The 23970-nt window shown below is 38.9% G+C and overlaps 1 protein-coding gene across 21 annotated transcripts in view; it reads right to left on the bottom strand.

Moving 5' to 3' along the window:
• Positions 1–4846: 4846 nt before the first annotated feature.
• The window catches only part of MAP2 (microtubule associated protein 2), a 395260-nt gene continuing 376136 nt past the window's right edge, over positions 4847–23970 (bottom strand). For 13 of the 21 annotated variants that reach the window (XM_067470260.1, XM_067470268.1, XM_060782305.2 and 10 more), the window contains 4 exons: positions 20455–20547; positions 19340–19421; positions 16699–16811; positions 4847–10380 (listed from right to left, as the gene is read on the bottom strand). In XM_067470260.1, the coding sequence (XP_067326361.1) occupies positions 10165–10380; positions 16699–16811; positions 19340–19421; positions 20455–20547 (504 nt within the window). In that variant the 3' untranslated portion in view covers positions 4847–10164. The remainder of the gene's footprint in view (positions 10381–16698; positions 16812–19339; positions 19422–20454; positions 20548–23970) is intronic. The other 8 variants (XM_060782323.2, XM_060782469.2, XM_060782384.2 and 5 more) reach the window with 1 other exon arrangement.

The raw sequence follows: 23970 nt of genomic DNA, 5'->3' as shown, positions 1-23970 counted from the left end.
TGGGCAAAGCATAGTCCCTAGGACTGACTTATTCTTGTCCAAGAGGTTAAAATAGTTTACTACTTAGATTTGTTTCCAAAGGACTGAAATCCTATGTCAACTTAAGTAAGGCCCCTTCTACACTGCCATATAAATGGCCACTAGATGCTATTGTTTTTTTCTGTCACATCTAGAACCTTAAAAGACATCTAGAACCTTGAAAGCAGTTCTAAACTACTGTGGCATATCAACCTTCCTACTTTGAGACAGGGAAAGAAAATTGAAAGTTCTTCAACCCCCTTTCCTGTCTCTATTCTCACCTCAAAACAGTAGTTTTGCTTCCCTGCTATAATTAAACATGATGAAAGAAATGATGTCCCAATATACAGAAATATAGACATTGTCAGAGTCTATAGGTGTCAGAGTCTATAGGTGTTTGCTTAAATGAAATACCTATATAACTTACTAAGGACCTCATCATAAAAGGCCCATGGATTCGCCACACAACATGTCAAAACTATGGGCTCCTAGCAAGGCATGTGTAGAAGCTGTCGCTCCATGTTCCTCATTGTGAGGCTTACCTTGGACCCCATCTCATGGGGGGATAGTCTGTCCGACCAGCTTTCTTCCATTTCTGGTAGGGCAACACAAGGAGGCTCCTGTGTTGCCACAGTGGTGACACATGCCGCTTGCAAAGGCGGATCTGGCCAGGGTGGTCCATGCCTTAGTCACCTCCAGACTGGACTACTGTAATGTGCTCTATGTGGGGCTGCCCTTGAAAACGGCTCGGAAATTTCAGTTGGTCCAACAGGCGGCGGCCAGGTTGTTAACTGGTACTCCTTGTGAGGCTTACCTTGGTCCCCAGGAGCGGTCAACCCTCCTGTTTAAGGAGCTCCACTGGCTGCCATTTATCTTCCAGACCCAATTCAAGGTGCAGGTTCTTATCTACAAAGCCCTGAACGGTTTGGGACCTGCCTACCTGCATGACTGCATTTCTGTATACAAACCCACATGATCTCTTTGATCATCTGGAGAGGCCCTACTCACGCTCCCACCTGCATCGCAAGCACGATTGGTGGGGACGAGGGAGAGAGCCTTCTCGGTGGTGGCCCCTCGACTCTGGAACTCACTCCCTAAGGACATCAGGCATGCCCCATCTCTAGCAGTCTTCAGGAGGAGCTTGAAAACGTGGATGTTCCAGTGTGCTTTCCCAGAATAAAGAGCCCTTAGCATTATGTCCCCCCCAAAAAACACTTTATATCGATTTAGGACTGCTTATATGTCTCTGTCAATGCCCTACCTCCTGTATCTTGTTCATGCCTAGCATTATTTTTAAAACTTTAATTATATTTGGCCCAGCCATATATTTTAATTATGCACTGTACTTTGTTTAATGTTTATGCTTTTTGTGTTATGAGATTTATTTTAATTGCTTTGTATTGTACTGCATTGTTATTGTTTGTATTATTTGTATTGCTTGTATTGTTGTATTGTGCGCTCGGCCTCATGTAATCCGCACCGAGACTCATGGGGAGATGGTAGCGGGGTATAAATAAAGTTATTATTATTATTATTATTATTATTATTATTATTATTATTTCTGGATGGATGGAGCTTGGCTGGAAGTACGTGTGTGTCATATAATGCGCCCTGTCATTAAAGGTGAAAATGGGGGCTGTGTGGTGGCAGCAAGGGTGTGGAGGGATGGGTGTGTTGTTCTGTGGTGTGTGCAGGGGAGGCATGTAATTTCATTGTGCAATAGCACAATGACAAATAATGCTATTCTATTCAAAGTGTGCAGAGGCCTGTTAGTACTGAACAATCATAGTGCAGATTCTGCCATGGCTGCATCCTATGGCATCGACCTGGGGTTTGGCAGTTTAGACAGAAACAACAGAGGAAATTTCACTGGTTCTTCCCTAATATTTTTTGATATTTAATATTTTAAATTTCCATATTATAAACAATATCACAGTACACAACAAATCACACTCTAAAATCTCATCTTGTTCCATTCACCCACCCTCTTTCCTCAAATCAAAGATATTTACAAACTAGTTTGTAAATGGTAGTAGTATGAAGTAGTTTGGAGAATTCTTTGGTTGTGGATTCTTAAACTTCCGATCTTGTTTCCAAGGGATGTTGCCATGGAAATACAAATGGTATTATAATGCCTTAATTGTGTAGTGTGAATTGGTCTTTTAAGCCATGATGGAGGACACCAGTTTAGGAAATCACAGATTTTTTAATTATGTGATTTTAATGTTTATACTAGGTTGTTTCTAATGTTTTCTAAAATGTTGAAATGTTGTTTATATCTCATGTTTAATATTTAATGGCTTTAATTATTTAATTTATAGTTACATGTCAGTGTTTAGTTATGGTTTTTTCTGTCCACATGCCTTCACAGGGCCTTCTCAGCAGTGGCCCCTCGGCTATGGATATCAGATCGGTCCCCTTCCTCCTAACATTTAGAAAGACAGTCAAAACCTGGCTGTTTGAGCAGGCATTTACAGACAGTGTAATAGAATAATTGAGATCCACTGAATGTTTGGACAACGTAACGGAAAAATGATTTTAGTGATGAGACGCTGAGGACCTATGCTTGATGTTTTTTATTGTTTTATTGCTTTTATATGGTTTATATTATATGTAATGTTTTTAACTGTATTTTATGTTGTTTGGGGGCATTGACTGCCGACTGTAAACCGTCTCGAGTCGCCTCCATGTTGAGAGGGACGGTATACAAATATAGCAAATAAATAAATAAATAAACATGCATGTTGGCTTTGAATTTTTGCCATTAATATGTTGTAAACTGCCTTGAGTCCTCCCTGGGGTGAGAAAGGCAGTATATAAATATAGTACTGTATATACTCGAGTATAAGCCTAACCGAATATAAGCCGAGGCACCTAATTTTACCGGAGCCCCCGGTGGTGCAGTGGGTTAAACCCCTGTGCTGGCAGGACTGAAGAATGACAGGTCGCAGGTTCGAATCCGGGGAGAGGCAAATGAGCTCCATCTATCAGCTCCAGCTCCTCATGCGGGGACATGAGAGAAGCCTCCCACAAGGATGATAAAACATCAAGTCATCCGGGCGTCCCCTGGGCAACGTCCTTGCAGACGGCCAATTCTCTCACAACAGGAGCGACTTGCAGTTTCTCAGGTCGCTCCTGACACGATAAAAACCAAAAACCAAAAACCGAATTTTACCACAAAAAACTGAGAAAATGGATTGACTCGAATATAAGCCGAGGGTGGGAAATGCAGCAGCAACCGGTAAATTGCAAAATAAAAATAGATACCAATTAAATTACATTAATTGAGGAATCAGTAGGTTATATAGTTTTGAATATTTACAAAAATGGCAATTTCAGATAAGACTGTCCAACTCTGATTAAATGATTATTTATATTCTTCAATGTAAATGTGCTTACGTATCCTTTCAATAATAATAAAGAGTAACGTGATAAATGTAATAATAACAATAATAATAAAAAGAGTAAACTAATGAATGTAGCAATAACAACTATACAGTAAAATAATAAATGTATAATAATAGAGTAAAATGATAAATGTAATAATAATAAATAGAATAAAATAATAAATGTAATGAAAATAATAATGAAATTTGTTCCAAATTTGAGTGGGGAGTGTGAAGTCTCGACCTAGTTTTATCTCCCCGTTTGCTCCCTGGAAGTGGACTGTTCCATTCTGCTAAGTTTTAGAGTAGGAGCTTAGGATCCCCCTAGAGGCCGAGCTCTGTTGGTTCAGCCCATTCTGGCTCAGAGCCTGGTGGAAGGACCGTTTATTCCATTCTTTTTGGACATAGCTTATAGTAGTTAGCCAGAAAGTGTCTGGTCTGGCTTAGCGGTCTGGAACAGGCAATCCTTAGCATGTATTTGTCTTAGAGTCTATGCTATAAAGAATAGTTGTTTTTGCCCAAAGAGTATACAAGTATTTGCTCAAAGAATACAGATGTATATGTCATAGAATTGACCAGTATTTGCCTCATGTATTTGCCCAAAGAATATAGATGCACATGTACATAGTTAATAGCTGTATTTGCCTTATAGAACATAGATAGTACATGCCCCAGAGTTTATAGAGAGTGCTTTCCTCATAGAAAATATAGTTGCTGTTACCTCAGAGCACATACCGCCATTATATCTCATAGCCTCCTGTTATCTATGTTTACCTCAGTTATACATTATACCTGTTCCTTACTATTCTGATTCTATACCATCAAGAATCAAACTGCACCTTTGTATACCTTGTTTTGATTCACCTTGATTGTTCAGTAAACTTAATTGGTTGAATTTAGTCTCATCTGTAGAGTTTTATTTTGGAGGTATTAAAGTACTTATAGGGCATACCGATGGTCACTGGGAAAATAGCCGGACACATATAGTTTTCTCTTCACCTTCCCGGCGTGCCATCACAACCACAACAACAACAATAGAGTAAAATAATAAATAACCAATAAAAATGACTCAAAAAAGGGCTGAAAAATTAAGCTTATACTCGAATATATACAGTACATAAATAAATAGTGCTGGAATGAGTCATCAGCTCCAATCTACTCAATGCAGGATCTCCATCATGAGCATCCCCAGGAGATAGCCATCCAGTCTCTTTCTGAAGACATTCAAAGGAGTCCTCACCAGCTTTACAAGCAATTGGATCCATCTCACTGTTCAGAAGTTTCTTCTGATGTTGCATCAAAACGTACCTCCTAAATAACACCCTTCTTAATGACGGAAGCACTTTGCATATTATTTATAGTGTGAAATACTGCCAAATATATATATATATAAATCAGCACAACAACAAAAATTTTGGAGAAAAAAGACACGGGGCAAGCAATTTGATGACAAGCGTTTTTATTTTGCAAAACAATCACTATACAGCAACAAATACAATTGCAAGTTGGATTGAAAAACATGAACTACCTACCACCAGCCATTCAAGAAATGCCTCTTTTTATGATAACAGGCTCTAGAATTATCAGGAAAAGAAATAACCCCACAGGCGTTGTTATGGCCGAACGTGTTTCTCAGAGGAAAAGGAAAGAGGAAAAGGGGAAAAAATCCCAGTGCACAGAAGATGTTTTAATTTTCTTTGCTAAAGTTGAAATGGCTGCCAGCCCTGTCCTAACCAGAGCATTAAATAGTTATGCTATTTATATGGGAAATTTACGGGAATGTGCTTGATTACTCTACCAGCAATGAACAAAATCTAACACAACCCACATTAACTCTGTATAAGTTGTGACCCAATTGAACTGATTTTGCAAACATGTCGCTCTTCTTGGGGCTCAACATCATCCCTGTTTTTCCAGTTCTAGTAGAGCAGCAAAGCCATGATGTTTAGAGTGTATTCAGCCTTGCAGTTCAATAACGACAGCCTGAAATTTCTGGCCTGTTTTAGGCTGGACATCTGATCTGCTGCTTAATTTAGCATCTCTAAGGCAATGTGTACTTGGAAGGGAATCACAGAAAAGTCCCTTGCCTGCTTACATGACATGATAGCCCACACAGATTAGGCAGACATAGATATATGCAAGTAACCTTAAAGGGAAGAGGTTTCTAATGCCTAACTATCTATGCATGATGTCCCAGGGAATGGGGAATATCACATAATTTACATTTTGGACTACTGCTGGTGAATGAAAGTCAATATTTTATTCAGTTCCTTCATGCCTAGAATTGCACAGAAGTAAAGAGAGAAAAATACAGAGGCCCTATCTTCCAAAGGGGTTCAATTCATTTTTGACTGAAACATTTGCACCGGGCTATTTTTATTCATCTACGTGCACCTTAGTTAATTTTACTTAAACTTAGAAAATAGACAGCTGATGTTCCAGAACTCCATAATATTGGCAAAGATGTAAGAAGTGGTCACAATTATCTCTTTCCGTTTCGCATTCTGCCTATCCTAAGTTGATGTTAAACTTAAAATCTTCCCTAGTCTTACATCTTTACATCTGATAAACATTGCATGCATTTTTGTCTCAACAAGTGCAAGATGAAATGTGAATTGAATTCTTTTTTTTTATTTGAGCATTGGTTCAAAAGTGCAAAACTAGGTGATGTATTAAAATGTCAACTAAGTAAATTTTGCCTCATCCTTATTTTATTTATTTATTTCCTATATTTATATCCCGCCCTTCTCCCCCCCCACCCGAAGGGGGGACTCAGGGCGGCTTGACAAAAGCATCATCCTTAGCTTTCTTTAAATGGGCACAGTATACAAAGAATACTTCCTGTCAATTAGTTTACACCAGGGGTCCTCAAACTAAGGCCCGGGGCCCGGATGCGGCCCTCCAAGGTCATTTACTTGGCCCTCACGCTGGGTCAACCTAAGTCTGAAAAGACTTGAAAGCACACAACAACAATAATCAACGTTGGCAGTCTTTAGGAAGAACTTGAAGACCTGCCTGTTCCAATGTGCCTTCCCAGAATAGGAAACTCCAGCAACATGTCCCAGAAGCACTTTATTAGAGTTGAGATTGCACTTACCCTAAAATCCAATATACCACCTGTCACATCAGCACTTTTAACCTATACCCATTACATTTGGCCCAGCCCTAGTTTTATTGTGTTTTGGTATATTGTTTTTATTGTTTTGTTGTTGATATTGCTTTAATTGTTTTTGATTTGCTTTAAGTTGTGTATTTGTTATGCTATGTTTTATTGAGGCCTTGGCTTTTGTAAGCCGCATCGCGTCCTTCGGGGTACAAATAAAGTTAATAATAATAATAATAATAATAATCCTATCGCATCAGCCAAAAGTAGGTCCACACTTCCCATTGAAATACTAATAAGATTATATTTGTTAAATTGTTCTTCATTTTAATTATTGTATTGTTTTTAAGTGTCTTTTGCACTACAAATAAGACATGTGCTGTGTGCATAAGAATTCATGTTTGTTTCAAATTATAATCCGGCCCTCCAACAGTTGACCTGGCCCTCTATTTTAAAAGTTTGAGGACCCCTGGTTTACACTAATGCTCTTGTCTGGGTCACATTGAGTTCAGCAGGGCATCCCTGTGAGATCTTCTGATTGAATCATTTCACTTAGCTTTTACATTAAACCTACACTCAAGAAATTAATATTGTTTAATGCTTGCCTGATATACAATGTCCACCCCCAATCCCCACCCCCACCCGAGTCAAAATCTAGAGTCCTGTAACATAGTGTGTACATTTCTTATATCAGAGCCTGGGCCTCTTGCTGGCTCTTCAACTTGCGTGACTTCATCCAGTTATGCAACTTGTTCTATGGAAGGACGATTATCGATCACAAGGACTGAGCTTTCAGATGGGAAATATAAATTTGCAGCATGGAATTAATGACTTGGCAGCTTTGGACATGTATACTCAATAAATAACTTCACCACCTAGAATGTGTATATATCCCAAAAAAGCAGAATACAAAATAGTCACAGATTACACTGTCCTGACTGGCTGACACTCAGCACCAGCCCACATGAGGTTCAGTAGTACCTTGGGCACTATCTTGCTCTAAGAATGGGGGGAGAGACATAAAAACATTGAGAGGCTAACCTGCAAACCAACAGCATAGAGTCCAAGTGACAATACGGCATTAAAAATCAGACTCTTTTGCCTTTTGTTTTTTCCTGAAACAAGGAGTTCTGTGACATGGACTTTTGGGCTGACCCAACAGGGTTCTTTTTAATATAGATGTGTGTGTTTGTATATTGTATGATTATTCTAAGTAACATCACAGCAATCACAGGGTAGAACAATCCTCCTGACACACTTTAAATTCTAAACTAACTTTTTTCTTAACTATACGACTGCATTATAGACTTTACAAGGCATCTTATAATATGCAACGGCTTTTAAGATGTAATGTGTCAGAATGTTGAGACTAGTTCATCCCCAGATCCTTGAAGAAGTTCTACAACTCACTCTACTGAAATTTTACTTGTTCCTATCCATTTACAAGGGACAGCCTATAGCACTATGGAAACTATTTTTGAAATTAGGTTCTGATTTTAAAATGTACAGAATTGCATACCTTTGTGGAAGAATTCTGGAATACTCCTCAGAGTCAGAAATGTCCTTCTAATACGAACAACAATAGCAATCCGATCTGTGCATCTAAGGAAAGCTTTCTTCCATGATAAATTTGGTATCTTATGGTGTCAAAATGACTCTTGGGTGGTGTGTTTGTTCTTTAAAATGCGTTTAAGCCTCAATCTTAGAAATAACAAAGTTAAATAAAGATGCTTAAGAGCTAGCCCTTTTGAAATAGCTTCCTGCACACATAGACATCCTAATGAACCATTCATGTACAGCTCAGCTTGAGATCATGCAAACATAATGTAGGTGATTTCCTAAGGAAAAGAGCAATCAATCTGCAGGTTGAAATTTAATTATCATCTAGCCAAAGCTAGTGTATATATCATGAGTAGACGAGTGTCCACTTTTATGTCATATTACCATACCATCTTCCTCTTCAAATGTCCAAGTAGGTAGTGGTAGAAATCCCATAGACTCCAGTTTTTTTTATTATTTTGGTGTCCCTGGGTGTTTTTCTTATTATACACACTTTTCGTATACTTTTTATATTTGACATAGTCTGTCTGCAGATCTATTTATCACTTCCATCACTTCAGTGATGCTATATAGGGAGCTTATTTAATCATGTTACCAGCTATCAACATATGTTATGCATGCATCTCTCCAGAGCAACACTTTTCTATACGAGGCATCTAAATACAGCTAGGCAAAGATGCCATGAAAAGAACAGAACGGAAAACTTCTGTCAAAACTCCCCCTTGTTTGTTGGAATTTCAACTTTAGCAAAAGAATTTTTATTTTAAAAAATCTTTAAGCTTCATTCCTACGACAGGATTTTTTCTTTAAAAGCCAGAACAAAGCCATTATTTCAACATTTGATTTTTTTTTCAATATCTGTACCCCAAAACCATCCTTCTGGAGATCATTGTTTACAAATACCTGGACACCATAAAGTCAGTCATAGCGGGGAGAGGTGAATGAGAAATGGGAGAAAGGAAGAATTTTTCTAGTATCACAGAAGAGACTTGCATCTGGCACTAAAACAGGGTCACAGTTTTGAGATGTTACAGAAAGCAATTTCATGCTAAAAGATCTTTGTCTTTTAATTTTTTTAAAAGTCTGACTAGGGAAATAAAAACCCTGCTAACATCTACTTTTACATACCTAAAATTGCAACACCAAAGGGTGCAAGAAACACAGATACTGTGAATAAAGAAGTAGAATATTCAAGTATGAGAGGGCGTATCACAAATGGCCACAGAGAAATATATATCTATAATAATACTGTATCAAACAGATGGAAAGGATGTGAAACCAGTAGTGTAGACACAAACCTAGCTGCTTAACCAACATTCCAATCAGACACAGTTCCATTGCTTAGTTTCAATAGCTGCTTTTTTAAAAAAGAAAAAAAAATGTCAGTTCCCCAATACAGTTCATACGATTTCCCCGCACTTCAGTTCATATGATTTCCCTCAAACTACTTTCTTTTAACTATTAGTTAAATAATTTATTGGAATCAGCTATACACTGACATAATTATCCAAGTTCAATGACATTAATAACTTAATTGAGTCTTTCCTCTACACATTTATATAAAATAACCCCACCCGTGCGTACCCTCTTGAAGCTGGGACTTCTTTAGTGGCCTTTCTGTCTGGGAATCAAGACTCTCCAGTTTAATTTAACCTGTTAATAGATTACAAGGGGAGATGTTCCTTAATTCCATCCATCAACCAACGAGTAAAATGAGCAACTGAAGGTATTTAACAAGGCTCTTCAAAAAGTGGTGGATGGCCTTCAGGCACATGAAAGGTAAAAATGCATTGTATCATAGTACAGTACTCCATGCAAGACAGAGCAGAGCAACAATAATTGTCCAATGTAATATACTGCAATTGTACCCACATTAAAGCCAGTGTCTTCCTGCTGAAAATGGAAATCAGGCCAATTTCTGCTTCTATAAATATCTTTTCCCCAGGTTTTATTTTATTTTACGGTTACTACAGTCTTGGGATGAGACTTAATTTTAGACATGGTAAAGAATGAATGTTAACACCTGCTCAGAGCCCATTCCTGGCAAGAGCTCATGCCTAAATATTATTACTTCAAACACTGCAAAATGAAGCAAATTCATAAGCCCTGTTTAGCTAGGGCCGCAGTGACATCTTCAGCGAGGGTAGCAAGCTGAGGAGATTCAAGCAGGTTGATGCTGCCAGAGGAGGAGACATTGCTGAGCCTCCGTGGAGAAGCCACGCTGGATCGACCTGGGGACTGTGTGATGATCTCTGCTCCATGGTCCACACGCGCCTTAGCATGCTCTCGGAAATTCAGCTTCTGGCTGTCAATCTGTGTAAAGAAAGGAGGCTGATAAAAACATGATGCAATTGGTATGAGGGATACTCATATGAGGGATACATTGCACCTATCCAAAATCCTTATATATCACTCGGCACACTCAGCACTTTTTAATCTGTACCCATTACATTTGCCCGGCCTAGTTTTATTGTATCACGGTGTGTTGTTTTATTGTTTACGGTTATTGCTTTATGTTTTTTTATTTGCTTTGGTTTATATGTGTGCAGAAGTCATTGATACTATGTATGTGTTTAACTGTTAGAGTATATATTTGTGTTTGTAACAGTAGCTAAAACTAGAGTTATCTGGTTTGAATCCACAGTGAGTGTTGCCAAGGAGACCAGGCAGGCTAGCTCAGGAGAGTGAGAAGTGGGCGGAGCCAAGCAGGAAAAGTTATAAGCATCTTTAAAAAAAAGGCAGAGTGTGTGTGGGAGAGTGGAGGCTTGAAAAGCCCGGGAAAGAGGTGTGTGTGAGCAGCTGGAGGTTTTTCAGTCTAGAAGGGCTGAAGAGAGAAACCTGGCCAGTTTCTTTAGTCAAGAAAGACTAAAGGAAGCCTGTTAAGATCCCTAGTCAGGGAAGGACTAGAGATCAGAGATTTGATCAAGGAAAGATCAAATTGGAAGGCTAGTTATAGTGGGAAACATTGTTTACTAAAGAGCTTCACCTCAGTAAAAGTTGGCCACGAGCTGTGTTATTTGAAAGAGTGGACTGTATTACAAACCAAGTGATATTCAAAGTTCTATAAGTTATTTTAACAGCCTGCAACCATACGCTTTGTACACAATAAACTTGTTATCTTTTGTTAAAAATCATCTCATCTCATCTAACCTGTGTCTGTAGAGCCAGATCTCATCGGTGATACCTCAAATACCTCACATTGGTGGCAGTTACCTTAATTTCCAACTAATAATTGGCCTCCTCTATAATATATTCTTATACACAATTGAGGCCTGAGATTAATTCCCTCCATAATCATCCACATCTGCACTATTGGTTTGCGCATCTTCTCAATTGGTGGCAGCGGTGGGATTAAAAGGTGCCTGAGGTAAAATACGTCCATTGTTAGACCCTGCCATTGCCAACCTCAGCAACGCACCTTTGTACAATTGGCTAGTGTCTTCTCAATATGTAATTGTTATATTGCTGTTTTATTGTTGGCCTTGGCCTTTGTAAGCTGCATCAAGTCCTTCGGGAGATGCTAGCGGGGTACAAATAAAGTTAATAATAATAATAATAATAATAATAATAATACTCCCCTTAGAAACTGCACTTTTAGAACTTTATCACACCAGATCAGGGAATAGGGATTCAGCCTTTGCTGGATGGGTCTACACTCCTTCTGAAGACACAGTTCTGCAATTTGGGGGTCCTCCTGGATTTGGCACTGCAACGGGTTTCTGCGATGGTTAGGATGGCCTTTACACAAATAAAACTTGTGTGCCAACTGTGCCTGTTCCTTGAGAAGCCAGATCTGGCCAAGGTGGTATATGCCTTAGTTACATCCCGTCTGAATTATTGTAAAGCACTCTACGTGGGGCTGCATCTGAAGAGTGCTCAGAAACTTCAGTTGGTCCAAAGAGCTGCAGTCAGATTGCTCCCTGGGGCTGGCTATAGGAAGCATACAACTCTGCTGTTGAAGCAGCTCCACTAGCTGCCAGCCTGTTTCTAGGCATAATTCAAAGTGCTGGTTATGACCTGTAAAGCCCTAAACAACTGTCAGGCTATTTGGCTGACTGCATCCCCTTGTACGAACCTGCCTGGGCCCTGAGATCTTCAGGAGAGGCCCTTCTCTCGGTCCCATCTCCATCTCAAGCTTGGTTGGTGGGAATGAGAGAGCGGGCCTTCCTTCTCGGTGGCTGCCCCTTTACTCTGGAACTCCCTTCTTCCCAGGGAAGCCAGAATGGCCCCCTCCCTGTTGTCTTTCCGGCAGCAGCCTAAAGCCTTTTTTCAGACAGGCTTTTAAAGAGGAAAGTTTTAAGGACTAAGTCAGGGGGTGCTGTGTTTTATATAGTTTAATAGATTTGTTTAATGGTTTCATTGATTTTAATGATGTATATCAGGGGTCCTCAAACTAAGGCCTGGGAGCCGGATACGGCTCTCCAAGGTCATTTACCTGGCCCTCGCTCAGGGTTAACCTAAGTCTGAAACGACTTGAAAGCACACAACAACAACAATCCTATCTCATCAGCCAAAAGCAAGCCCACACTTCCTACTGAAATACTAATAAGTTTATATTTGTTTAAATTGTTCTTAATTTGAATTATTGTATTGTTTTTAAGTGGCTTTTTTTTTTGCATTACAAATAAGATACGTGCAGTGTGCATAGGAATCCATTCATGTTTTTTTCAAATTATAATCCGGCCCTCCAACAGTTTGAGGGACTGTGACCTGGCCCTCTGTTTAAAAAGTTTGAGGACCCCTGATGTATATTAATAGTCCTATATTTAATTCTATTTTAATGTGTGTGTGTGTATATATATATATTTGTTGTGTCAGGAGTGACCTGGTGTGAGAGAATTGGCCGTCTGCAAGGACGTTGCCCAGGGGACGCCCGGATGATTTTTGATGTTTTTGTCATCCTTGTGGGAGGCTTTTCTCATGTCTTCGAATGAAGAACTGGAGCTGATAAAGGGAGCTCATCCGCCTCTCCCCAGATTTGAACCTGCAACCTGTCGATCTTCAGTCCTGCCAGCACAGGGGTTTAACCCACTGCACCACCGGGGGCTCCAATGTTTATATGTGTTAGGTTTTAATTCAAACATTGTTATGGTTTTTAATGTTGGCTAATTTGAGAAAAAGAGGGGTATACATACTAATACTAATAACCAATAAACTTGAATGGTACATCATGAAAGGAAAGCAAATCAGCACCATGTGGTAAGCATTGGCAAGACTACAGTTACCCTATTGCAGTTTCAGTTTGCAAGCATCATGTGATATTGTCCTTAGTGTCTTTAGAAAGTGCCAGAAAAGTTACCAGACCAGGATCCTGAAATTTGATTCATTCATATTCGTTCTACATTCCAAAGCGGATTGGTGGTGTGTGTGAACTGACTACCTTCGTGGGATATTATGATAAATCATTTACAAAATAATTTTATCTTCTCTCTGATTTCCTGCAGATGTTAGCACAAGAAGGGTCTGTTGAACGAACTTGGAAGTTTCTCTTTAGATAAAAATTCAATAGAGATTCAGAAATTTGCATCATAAAGTTCATAGGAATTGTTCATACAAGAAGTATTCTTAAAATAGGTTTTTTCCAGCCCGATTTCTACAGGTGTTTTGGACTACATACTTTTCCTGAACCAGCATAACCATTGTCTATCCTGTCTGGGAATTATGTGAGTTGTAATCCAACATATCTGAAAAGTACCAGTTTGGGGCAGTACAGTGTTCCCTTGCTACTTCGCAGTTTGCTTTCCACGGACTCGCTGTTTTGTGGATTTTTTTAAAAAAGAATTTTAAATATACAAGTAGCGAGGGAACACTGTATACCCATTGTTTCTCCAGTGTAGATGCTGCCTCCTCCTCCTCTTCCTCCTCCTCCTCCTCCTTCCCTGACGAGGCCTTGCTTGTCCCACATTTCCCTATGGCACCTCAGAGAAGAGGAGGAGTAGGATTATTTTAAATATATATGTGCTATCGTGATTTTTATGTTTATATTGCTTTGCTAATTTTATGTTTATGTTGTTTACTCTGTATGTATTGATGTTACGTGGAAACCGCTCTGAGTCCCCTCGGGGAGATATTTAGAGATTCATAAACAATAGTATAAAAACATCACACCTCATAATACACTAATCCATAAAATACATTAAAATACAAACATATAATTACATAAGGCCAAGTCGTCAGAATGGAATCACAATTCATCACCATCCGTCCGTGTGGTCAAGAGTTATTGACTCACTCATCAAATGCTATATTCCAAAGCCAAGATTTCACCAGCTTTCTAAAAGTCAGGGGAGAAAGGGCAGTTCTAATCTCCAGTGGGAGAGAGTTCCAGAGCTGAGGGGCCACCAACGAGAAGGCCCTGTCCCTCGTCCCCACCAGACGCGCTTGCGTGGGAGGTGGGACCGAGAGCAGGGCCCCTCCAGAAGATCTTAACAACCTTGATGGTTCATAGGGGAGAATCCGTTCGGACAGGTAAACTGGGCTGAAGGCGTTTAGGGATTTATAGGTCAACACCAGCACTTTGAATTGTGCTCGGAAGCTAATTGGCAGCCAATGGAGCTGGCGCAACAGAGGAATAGTATGCTCCCTGTACTCCGCTCCTGTTAGTAATCTGGCTGCCGCTCGTTGGACTAATTGCAGCTTCCGGGCAGTCTTCAGGGGCAACCCCACGTAGAGAGCGTTGCAATAGTCTATACGGGATGTAACCAGAGCGTGGACCACTTTGGCCAAGTCAGACTTCCCAAGGTACGGGCGCAGCTGGTGCACAAGTTTTAATTGTGCAAAAGCTCCCCTGAACACCGCCGAGACCTGGGGTTCTGGGGACAGAGCAGTATATAAATAAAGTTTTGTTGTTTTTTTGTAAGAGCAGGAAGAGGAGGCGGCCTTCCTGCCAGGCTCACATATGTCACCCCAGACCCGAGCTTAGGCATCCAGGTAAAGCAGACTTCCCTACTGTTGCTGCTGCTTCTATTGTCATAGTGGCACTGGGCCTGAGCGAGGAGCAAGGCGAGACAGCCATTGCCCTGTCTTGGCAACCCCTTTGCTGCCACTGCCACTGCCCCTGTGCCCTGCCCCACCTCTGGAGGAGCCTGGCCTGGAAGAAGGAGGCCATGAGTGAAGGAAAGAGCACATGGGGGTTGGGAGGGAGGGAGAGAGGAGGGGGGACCAGCATGCAGGGAAAGAAAGGCAGGAGAAGCATCAAGCTTGAGATTGTAATTATATATATACAGGGCTGTAGCCAGAAAAAAATTTCGGGGAGGGTTGACAATTTGGGGGGGGGGTTGAAAATTTGGGGGGGGGGGTTGAAAATTTCAGGGAGGGTTGAAAATTTTGGGGGGTGGTGGTGGGGTTGAAACCTGCCTCCTAGCTCACACTGAAGCAAAGAACACAGCAGGGGGCAGAGCAACCTTCCATATCTTGCAGTTCCACCCCTGTCAACCACCTCCACCAAGTCTGGCCTCCTTAATGAGAGTTGCTGCAAGTAATGACAGTGTGAATAAATTGTCAATATTTGCTTGAGATAGTGCTTACAGTTCTGGAGGGACGCTTAATTTTTTGCATCTCATAGACTTAGCATGGGGATTTGGTTAACCAGATAAAATTCATGAGTAAACCAGGTTTTTTTTTAAAAAAATCTGAAACATTTCGGGGAGGGTTTGAACCCCTAAAACCACCCCCTCGCTACAGGCCTGTATATATATACTGTGTGTGTATGTGTATGTGTGTGTGTATATAGAGAGAGAGCATCCCTACTTTGTGGATTTTCACTTATTGCGGGTGGTCCTGGAACGTAAAACCCGCGATAAGTGAGGGAACACTGTATAGTCTAAGGAGATAGAAATAATACATAAATTAAAAAGCAAGAGTAGCTATGTCCCCCCCCCCCCCCGACATATTCTTTTCTTTCTGCAATGAAAATTTATATTAGGACCAACCAAATTGTGACAAAATATGTCTGAATTTAATCGGCTGAGAACCTGAATTCTTCTGTTTGACTCTTCTATGGACTCAGTTTAGCACTGGAAATCATTAGAAGTGATGCTATGAGGTTGTTCATCTCCAGAGTAGTTGAAGCTATTAGATGTGATAACTGACTCTTTTCGGCTATGTTTCTCTACCTAATTCATAGTGGATTTTGTTAGCTTTGCTGACTGATCGCAAAAGCATTTCCTCTCAGCAAATTGCAGCAACTTCCATGGCATTTTCTAAGCAGTAATCATGAAATCAATAACAATAAATGGCTGAGAAAGAAAACTGAAGGCCATGGTGAGGAGAGGCAAATGAGAAAAATGAAAGGTTGCATGAGTGGGTGGAGTGACAGAAAGGTCAACCAGAAAAATAGAGTGGAAGAGAAGAGAAAAGAAAGAGTTGGGTGGGTGGGGGGGGGGGGGGGGATGGTTTCAAAGGTGACAGTGGAGAGTAAGAGGTTTCTAACCACAATGAAGCTTGTATTGTTGCTAGTAAAGATTATTTGGGATGAAAATAACAAGCTATCTAATATATCCCATGGACTTCAACAGCAACAATATTTATTTATCTAACTTCCTTATGATCCAATGTAGTGCATTCACAAGATCATGCAATGAATATGCCAATATGGATGTAGTTTTAGAAATGGCCATGGCTATGGCTTACCTTGATATGACCTCCTCCAGGTACATGATGAGCATTTTCAAGCGAACCAACCTTGGCATGAGCCTTTTCTTTAAAATCCAGTTTCACACTCTCGATTTTCACTCGTCCCCCACCTGTATGTCACGGAGGCAAAAAAAGACAGTGACAAAACAGGTCAAAAACCATTTACAGTATATCTGTAATATTTTCTGAAGCAGTTTTATTGTATATTTAATAACACTGTTATCATATAGTGAGCATCTGAGAAATAGTTGTGAAAATCTTTTAGTTAGAATCAGAGTGAAATGTAAAAGCATACACAAAGTCAAATCTAGTTACACCAATGTGGAATCTCCCTGTCAATAAAATGGCAGTAGCTTTGAACAGAAATGTAAAAATACTTGGAAGCAGATCCTAATAAAACCCAAGACTAATATATGCACAATAGAGCCTCATTTGCTCCTTTTCAGCTTCATGCTTAACACATCTTGCCATACTATGTTCCACCTAAACATCCACCTAAACGTCCACCTAAATGTCCATTGTCACAATTTTGTGGGGGATGTATTTAGTGGGTGGTCTCTATTTATTTATTTATCATATTTATACCCCGCTCTTCTCAACCCCATAGGGGACTCAATGTGGCTTACTTATATAGGTAGCAATTCAATGCCAAAAACACACATAATAAGAATGTATACATTAAAACACTAATTAAAACATATAGGTCTTTATAATTCAGTTTGTGCATAATGGGAGTAGTATTAGAAAAATGTTTATAAGCAAATATGGTAGCTTCCCATATATGCTTTTTAGGATATTTGTAAGGATTAACTAGTATTTTACAAAGACATCTATACCCCAGAGTTAAAACGTTTCTCTCTGTTTAATACAGAATGGCGGGAAAAGCTCAGAAAAAACTATTCTTCTGTCTCTAGTTTTTAAACTGCTCTGAGCTCTTACTATCTGTTGGGGTTCAGCTCCAGGACATGAATACAAGATACCAAAATCCTCAGATGTCCATGTCTTATTATATATAATGATGGAGTAAAATGATACCCCTTGTAAAAAAAATGGAAAAACCAAAGCTCGCTTAGGGAATATCTCTTTTTTGGGGGTGGGGGGTATTTTCAAGTCATAGGTAATAGAATCCATGGATACAGAATCCGTGGATATGGAGAGCCTACTGTACTGCAGTACTGGAATTGTTCATCCTTTTTTTAAAAAAACCGGAAAGCTTGTATCCATGAGCTCCTTTTACAATATATATGTATATACATGTACGTATATATATACATATATATTGTTCGTTTTCATACTCACTTTCTTTAGTATCACTTATTACTAGTGGCCATTCATTTCTCATAAGTTCAGAAAGGTCATTTACAAGCCTGCACTAACAAACTTCCTCCAGATCAGATTCCTTATCACTCACCAAAATTGTACTTTTGAAATCATAGCTAACATGTGGCACAAATTTCTGTTTCCTGGACATATTGTGACAGGTACATTTCCTAACATTGGCAAAATAGTGGTATCTTCACCTGAGCAGGTAAAAAGATTCAATGGCAGCTCTCAGCGAATAGATGGCTCTTGTTTTTTTCATGGACACATCTTTGCAAAATGTATTGTTGAAAAGTTTTTACTGGAGAAGCATGTGCTGTGGCTGTGAGTTTATTTTTTGTCAGAAATAATTTACAACTGATAACTGCACTGCAATACTCGTACAACTATTATAATGATTTTAGATTGTCCTAAAAGCTTAATATAACATTCTGTGAGGGTTGAATGAAAACTAATGCCTCCACCTTCATTACTTGGGTTTGGATGGGAATATTTTAATAAATCCAACACAGAAATAATCCTTAGAATGTGCTCTTTAACTACCACTATTCACTTTTCCACATAATCACCAGAAAATTTGATACATTTCTGCCAACAATGAACAAGTTTTCTGAAGCCGTCATGGAAGAAGTCAACACTTTGTTTCCACAACCCATCGTGCACAGATTTTCTGATAGCCAAGCAAAGCAATAATGTGACCCACACATTCTTATGAAATGCCAATTGTACTTGAAATTTCTCTCTGAGTGATATGACGATCATCCTGAATCAATCTGTCAACCTTTTGCTTGTGAAACTTGGTGGTTGCTGTCACAGGACATCCAACTCTTTGTTTGTCACACAAGTCAGATGTTCCCACCTCAACATTTTTAAACTTATTTGCCCAATGACACACAATACTCACATCAACACAATCACCATAAATAGCTTGCATTCTCTGATGAATCTCCTTTGGGGTGACACCTTCTGCTCTTAAGAATTCAATGACTGCACATTGCTTAAGTTGCATTGACGGATCCTCTGCACAGGGTTCCATACTTTGCACTTTAACAACACAACCATTCAATGCTAAGGCTTCCCACCAAGATGGAACTGTAGAGGAGAGTCTACTGAACAAGCCAGTACCTGTTGCATACCAGTACTGCCATCTGTTGAGAAGTTACGAAGGTGGAGGCATTACTTTTCATTCAACCCTCGTATAGTTTATCATGGCATTGTGGGATACTTATGATAATTATGGAATCTGAAACCCTGGAAACAATGTATCACTACACTCTTTACAGAATATCACACAGACATCAACTGAGTTCAACAATACCTGGCCTATGGCGGATATTCTTCAGTGAACCACATTTGGAAGTCACATGGCTCAGGTCTATCTTCTTGGTTACAATCTGAATCTGTTAAAATTAGAAAAGATATCTCATAAACAAGACAACAAAGAAGGAGAAATTGGATGTGCCCAGATTTTGCAAAATACTGCAAGAGAAGAGATGGTTAGAAGAATACAATCATGCCACAAAGGAGGGAAACACCCAGATTAATACAGCAAGCTCCCCATTTGGACAGTGAATTTAGCAGAGCCAAGTTAAAGCCTGTTCATTAGTAAAGTGAAGACTGTAAATAAGGAAAATGAATGAGGTTATTTTCTGAGATAAAAGAAAGTTGGCTTCGGTGTGTTGTACTGAGATTTAGGATTACTTTTCACCTATACTATGTTGCATATTATTTCCAGGATAATCTGCCTTTTGCAGTTTATTGGATTTTTATTTCTGAACTTACCATGAAGTAGTTTCATCAAGTAGTTTGGAGTCAAATTACCCAAATGACTAAGAAGCAGTACATAGTGTGGCTCTTGGCTCACTAGCTGCCTCTGGTTCAACACAATCATTATGAAGGAAACCTTTATTATACAGGGGTAGCGAGGAAAAGCTGCATTCACCTAGCCTTATTTATGTTCTTTCCAGTAGCTACTACTACAACTTGGTGAGGAGGTAATAGCAAAGTACATATTGCCAACAGTATCTCCAAGTCACCAAAACTTAATCTGGAAGATTCATCCAGCAAATGTATTCATGTCGTTAGCACTCTTAACGATGTTAGGGTTGATGTATTTTTCTGCTTTGAATAATTCTGGATTCAATTAGATCCAATGTTTGTTTTCACTTCCTTTCTGGAACGTAATGCTTTGATAGGCCAGGTGCAAGTGTGTGTCTCTTCTAACTAAGACCAGGGGTTTGCTGTGGTTTGTGAGGAAAGATGGAGAGACCCACTACTCACCACACAATGCTGACACATAACTAGACCAAGGTGACTTGTGAAACATTAGCAGGAAGGGAAGTAGTGCTCAGGAGGGAAACAAAGGGCTAGGTGATGCAGAGCGGGGTCACCATAGGTAGCTAGGGTACCTTGCTTAGCACCATATCTACTTACATTTCCTCCCCCTGCTGCATGTGTGAGGTTATCCTTGGAACCACATCTGGATTGAACATCGCTAAAATCAATCTTCTTGCTTAAAATCCTAACCTAAAAGGAATCGGAGGTTAAGATACTATCAAAAGTGGTCTTTTGCTATGCCTCATTCCCAATGGCTCTGCCTGCTGCAGTTGAGGGAGGAGTTTCAAATGTATGATCATTCATGACTCTTACAATGCAGACTCTCTCATTACAGGTTTTTTGCCCTTTTCTTTTCCATCTTGTGTCAGTGACAGACACAGAAGGAAGATTTCTAATAGTAATGACAGAATTACAAACAAAGGAAATACTCATTGTTAATATTTATGCTCCTAGCAACGCAAAAGCTCCTTTCTTCAAAAATATTTTTGGAAAGTGATGGAAGATATTGAGTATATGCATGTGATTTTGCTGGGCGACTGCAACTGTGTTGTGGATTTTAATATGGATAAAACACTATAAAGCCTATTTAAGAGAATCAAGGAAAATTATCAAAAACCTCCAAGAATATGATATAATAACTTTCAGACATAAACACCAGAAGCAAAGGAATATTCCTCCTTCTCTGATAGACACAAGTCATACTCAGGAATTGCTATGATTTGAATCACTAAGAATTTAGTAAATCCTATTTGAAAAACTCAAATTCAGTTAAAGATTATTTATACCACTGCCCAACAAGAAAATAAATCAAAATCCTGATAAAACAATTCATATGGAGACTTAGTGAAGGTCTATTGAAAAATGAAGAAAATCTTGATAAATGTAAGAAAAAGATTAAAGAAGTCTTCCAAATAAATACACATCCAGAAACACTTCTGAGAATTTTATGGGACACAAGTAAAGCCTACAAGAGAGTAAAATTGATCAAGCTATATTAAATACATAGAAAGGAAAGACAACAAAAATGAATGAATTAAAGAAGAGGATTGAAGAAAAAGAAAAACAATTTAAAAAAGTTTTAACAAAAGCAAAACTCTGACAAGAGCTGAAACAACTTTGCCAACAAAGCTCAATGTTAACGGTGCATCAAATGGAAAAGACTGTAAATTTGCAAAAATATTTTGAACATGTAAATAAACCAGGGAAATGGCTGGTCTAAATTTAGAAGTGAGATGCAAAAGAAAAATATTAGTACGATAAAAATGAATGAACAAGAAATAAAAGGAGAACAAAAGAGAAAACAAACATTACAAAAATACTATCAAAAACTTTACAAGAAAAAGAACTATCACAAGAACAAATACAAGAATATCTTCAAAAGCAAAACCTTAAAACCAAATAACAATGCACAAGATGACAATGGAGATCAGGGTTTGAAATTAGATAAGGTACCAGGACCAGATAGCTTCACTGTAATCTATTATAAAGAACTAACAGATAAATTTGCTCTACCCCTCCACAAAGTTTTGACTGAGATACAAAAGCAAATACCAGAGATGTGGCTAGAATCAAACATTACATTAATCCCAAAAGAAGATCAGGCTCCCTTACAAGTCCAGAACTGCAGACTTATTTCATTGCTGAACACCAATTATAAATTATTTGCTACAATACTGGCTAACAGACTAAAGAATATACTAATGGGATGGATATATGAAGATCAAGCAGGCTTCTTACTTGGAAGGCAAATTAGAGACAATACAAGAGTGATACTCAATTTAATAGAATACTTCCATAAACATAATGAAAAACAAGGTGCTCTCCTGTTCTTAGATGCAGAAAAGCATTTGACAATCTAAGCTGGGAATTTATGAAAGAAATGCTCAAGATGATTAAATGTGGACAAAATTTCTTGAGTGGGGTGGAGGCAATATATACTAAAAAGTACGCAAAGTACAACTAATGGTGATTTGACTGAAAGAGTTTAAATCCAGAAAGTTGTGAGACATGGATCTCCAGTATCACCACTACTATTTATAATGGCAGTAGAAGTCTTGACAAGAAAAATACAACAAAAGCAAAGTTGAGGCACTTTGCAAATGATGTAGTGACCAGCCACAGAAGAACCCATAGAGACAATGCCTAAAATATTGGAAATTATGGAAGACTTCGGAAAAGTGGTTGGACTTACAATTAACAAAAAGAAAACAAATATAATGATTAAGAATCCCCAGCAGCAGGATCCGAGAATTGTCAACAAAGTCAAGTATCTGGGAAATGATATAACTATGAAAAATCTGGACCAATATTAAAAAACAACTATGAAAAAGCATAAAATAGAATTTTAAAAGATTTAAAACGATGGTCCCAGCTAGAACTTTCTTTGCTGGGAAGAATATTTAAAATTATTATTAAGAATATCTACAATTAAAATGATTGTTCTCCCTAAAATTATGTTTCTTTCCCCAACAATATCATTATTATTAAATGTTACATGCTTCAAACAATGGAAGAAAGATATTAGCAAATATATTTGGAAAGGCAAAAAGTTAAGATGAAATCATTGCAAGATGCCAAAGACAGAGGAGGGTATGGCTCTATCAAACTTTATGCTATGCTACAAAGCTGCAGCTCCAGTTTGGATGAAAGAATAGATAACTCTAGATGATAAAATACTACAGATATTAGAATGACATGATTTAAGATGTGGTTGGCATGGATACTCATTTGACTCTAATTTATAAACCATCTGCTAAAAATACTCTATACAGAGTATGGAAAAAATACAAATCAAGACTCTTCTTAAAAATACCGTTGTGGACATCTACCAAAGAAGCCTTCCATCGGACAGAGATAAGGGGGAAACCAATGGCCCACCAATAGAAATGTATTAATTGGACAACAAAGTGAAGCTCATCTAAAAAATCTAAGCCAGGGGTCCTCAAACTAAGGCCCGGGGGCCGGATACGGCCCTCCAACGTCATTTACCCTCGCTCAGGGTCAACCGAAGTCTGAAATGACTTGAAAGCACACAACAACAACAACAACAATCCTATCTCATCAGCCATAAACAGGCCCACACTTCCCACTGAAATACTAATACGTTTATAGTTGTTGAACTTGTTCTTCATTTTAATTATTGTATTGTTTTTAAGTGTTTTTTGCACTACAAATAAGATATGTGCAGTGTGCATAGGGATTCATTCATGGTTTTTTTTTTTCAAATTATCATCCGGCCCTCCAACAGTTTGAGGAACTGTGACCTGGCCCTCTGTTTAAGAAGTTTGAAGATCCCTAATCTAAGCCAACTACAAGAAAAGGGCATACAATTTTCATGGTTTCAGTATAGACAACAACAAGAAAGATACAAAATGGATAAGAATATAGGCATCAACTGGAAAGGTAATGAAATAGATAATATTTTCTTCCAGTCCAGGGAAAAATAAATTGCACCCATTCACGCTTGTTGTTTCGATCACACCCATTTTTATCTCAGAGAGGAGTCTTGGCTCCAGGAGAAACCATCAATGAAGGAGGAGGCAGCTTGCCTCAGGAAGTAAGAGCCAGTGCCTGCAGTGATGGGGAAAATAGACCTTAACATTTGGGAATTGT

The sequence above is a fragment of the Anolis sagrei genome, chromosome 1 (genome assembly GCF_037176765.1).
Source record: "Anolis sagrei isolate rAnoSag1 chromosome 1, rAnoSag1.mat, whole genome shotgun sequence".
Taxonomy (NCBI): Eukaryota; Metazoa; Chordata; class Lepidosauria; order Squamata; family Dactyloidae; genus Anolis; species Anolis sagrei.
This window is presented reverse-complemented; position numbering and strand designations above follow the sequence as displayed.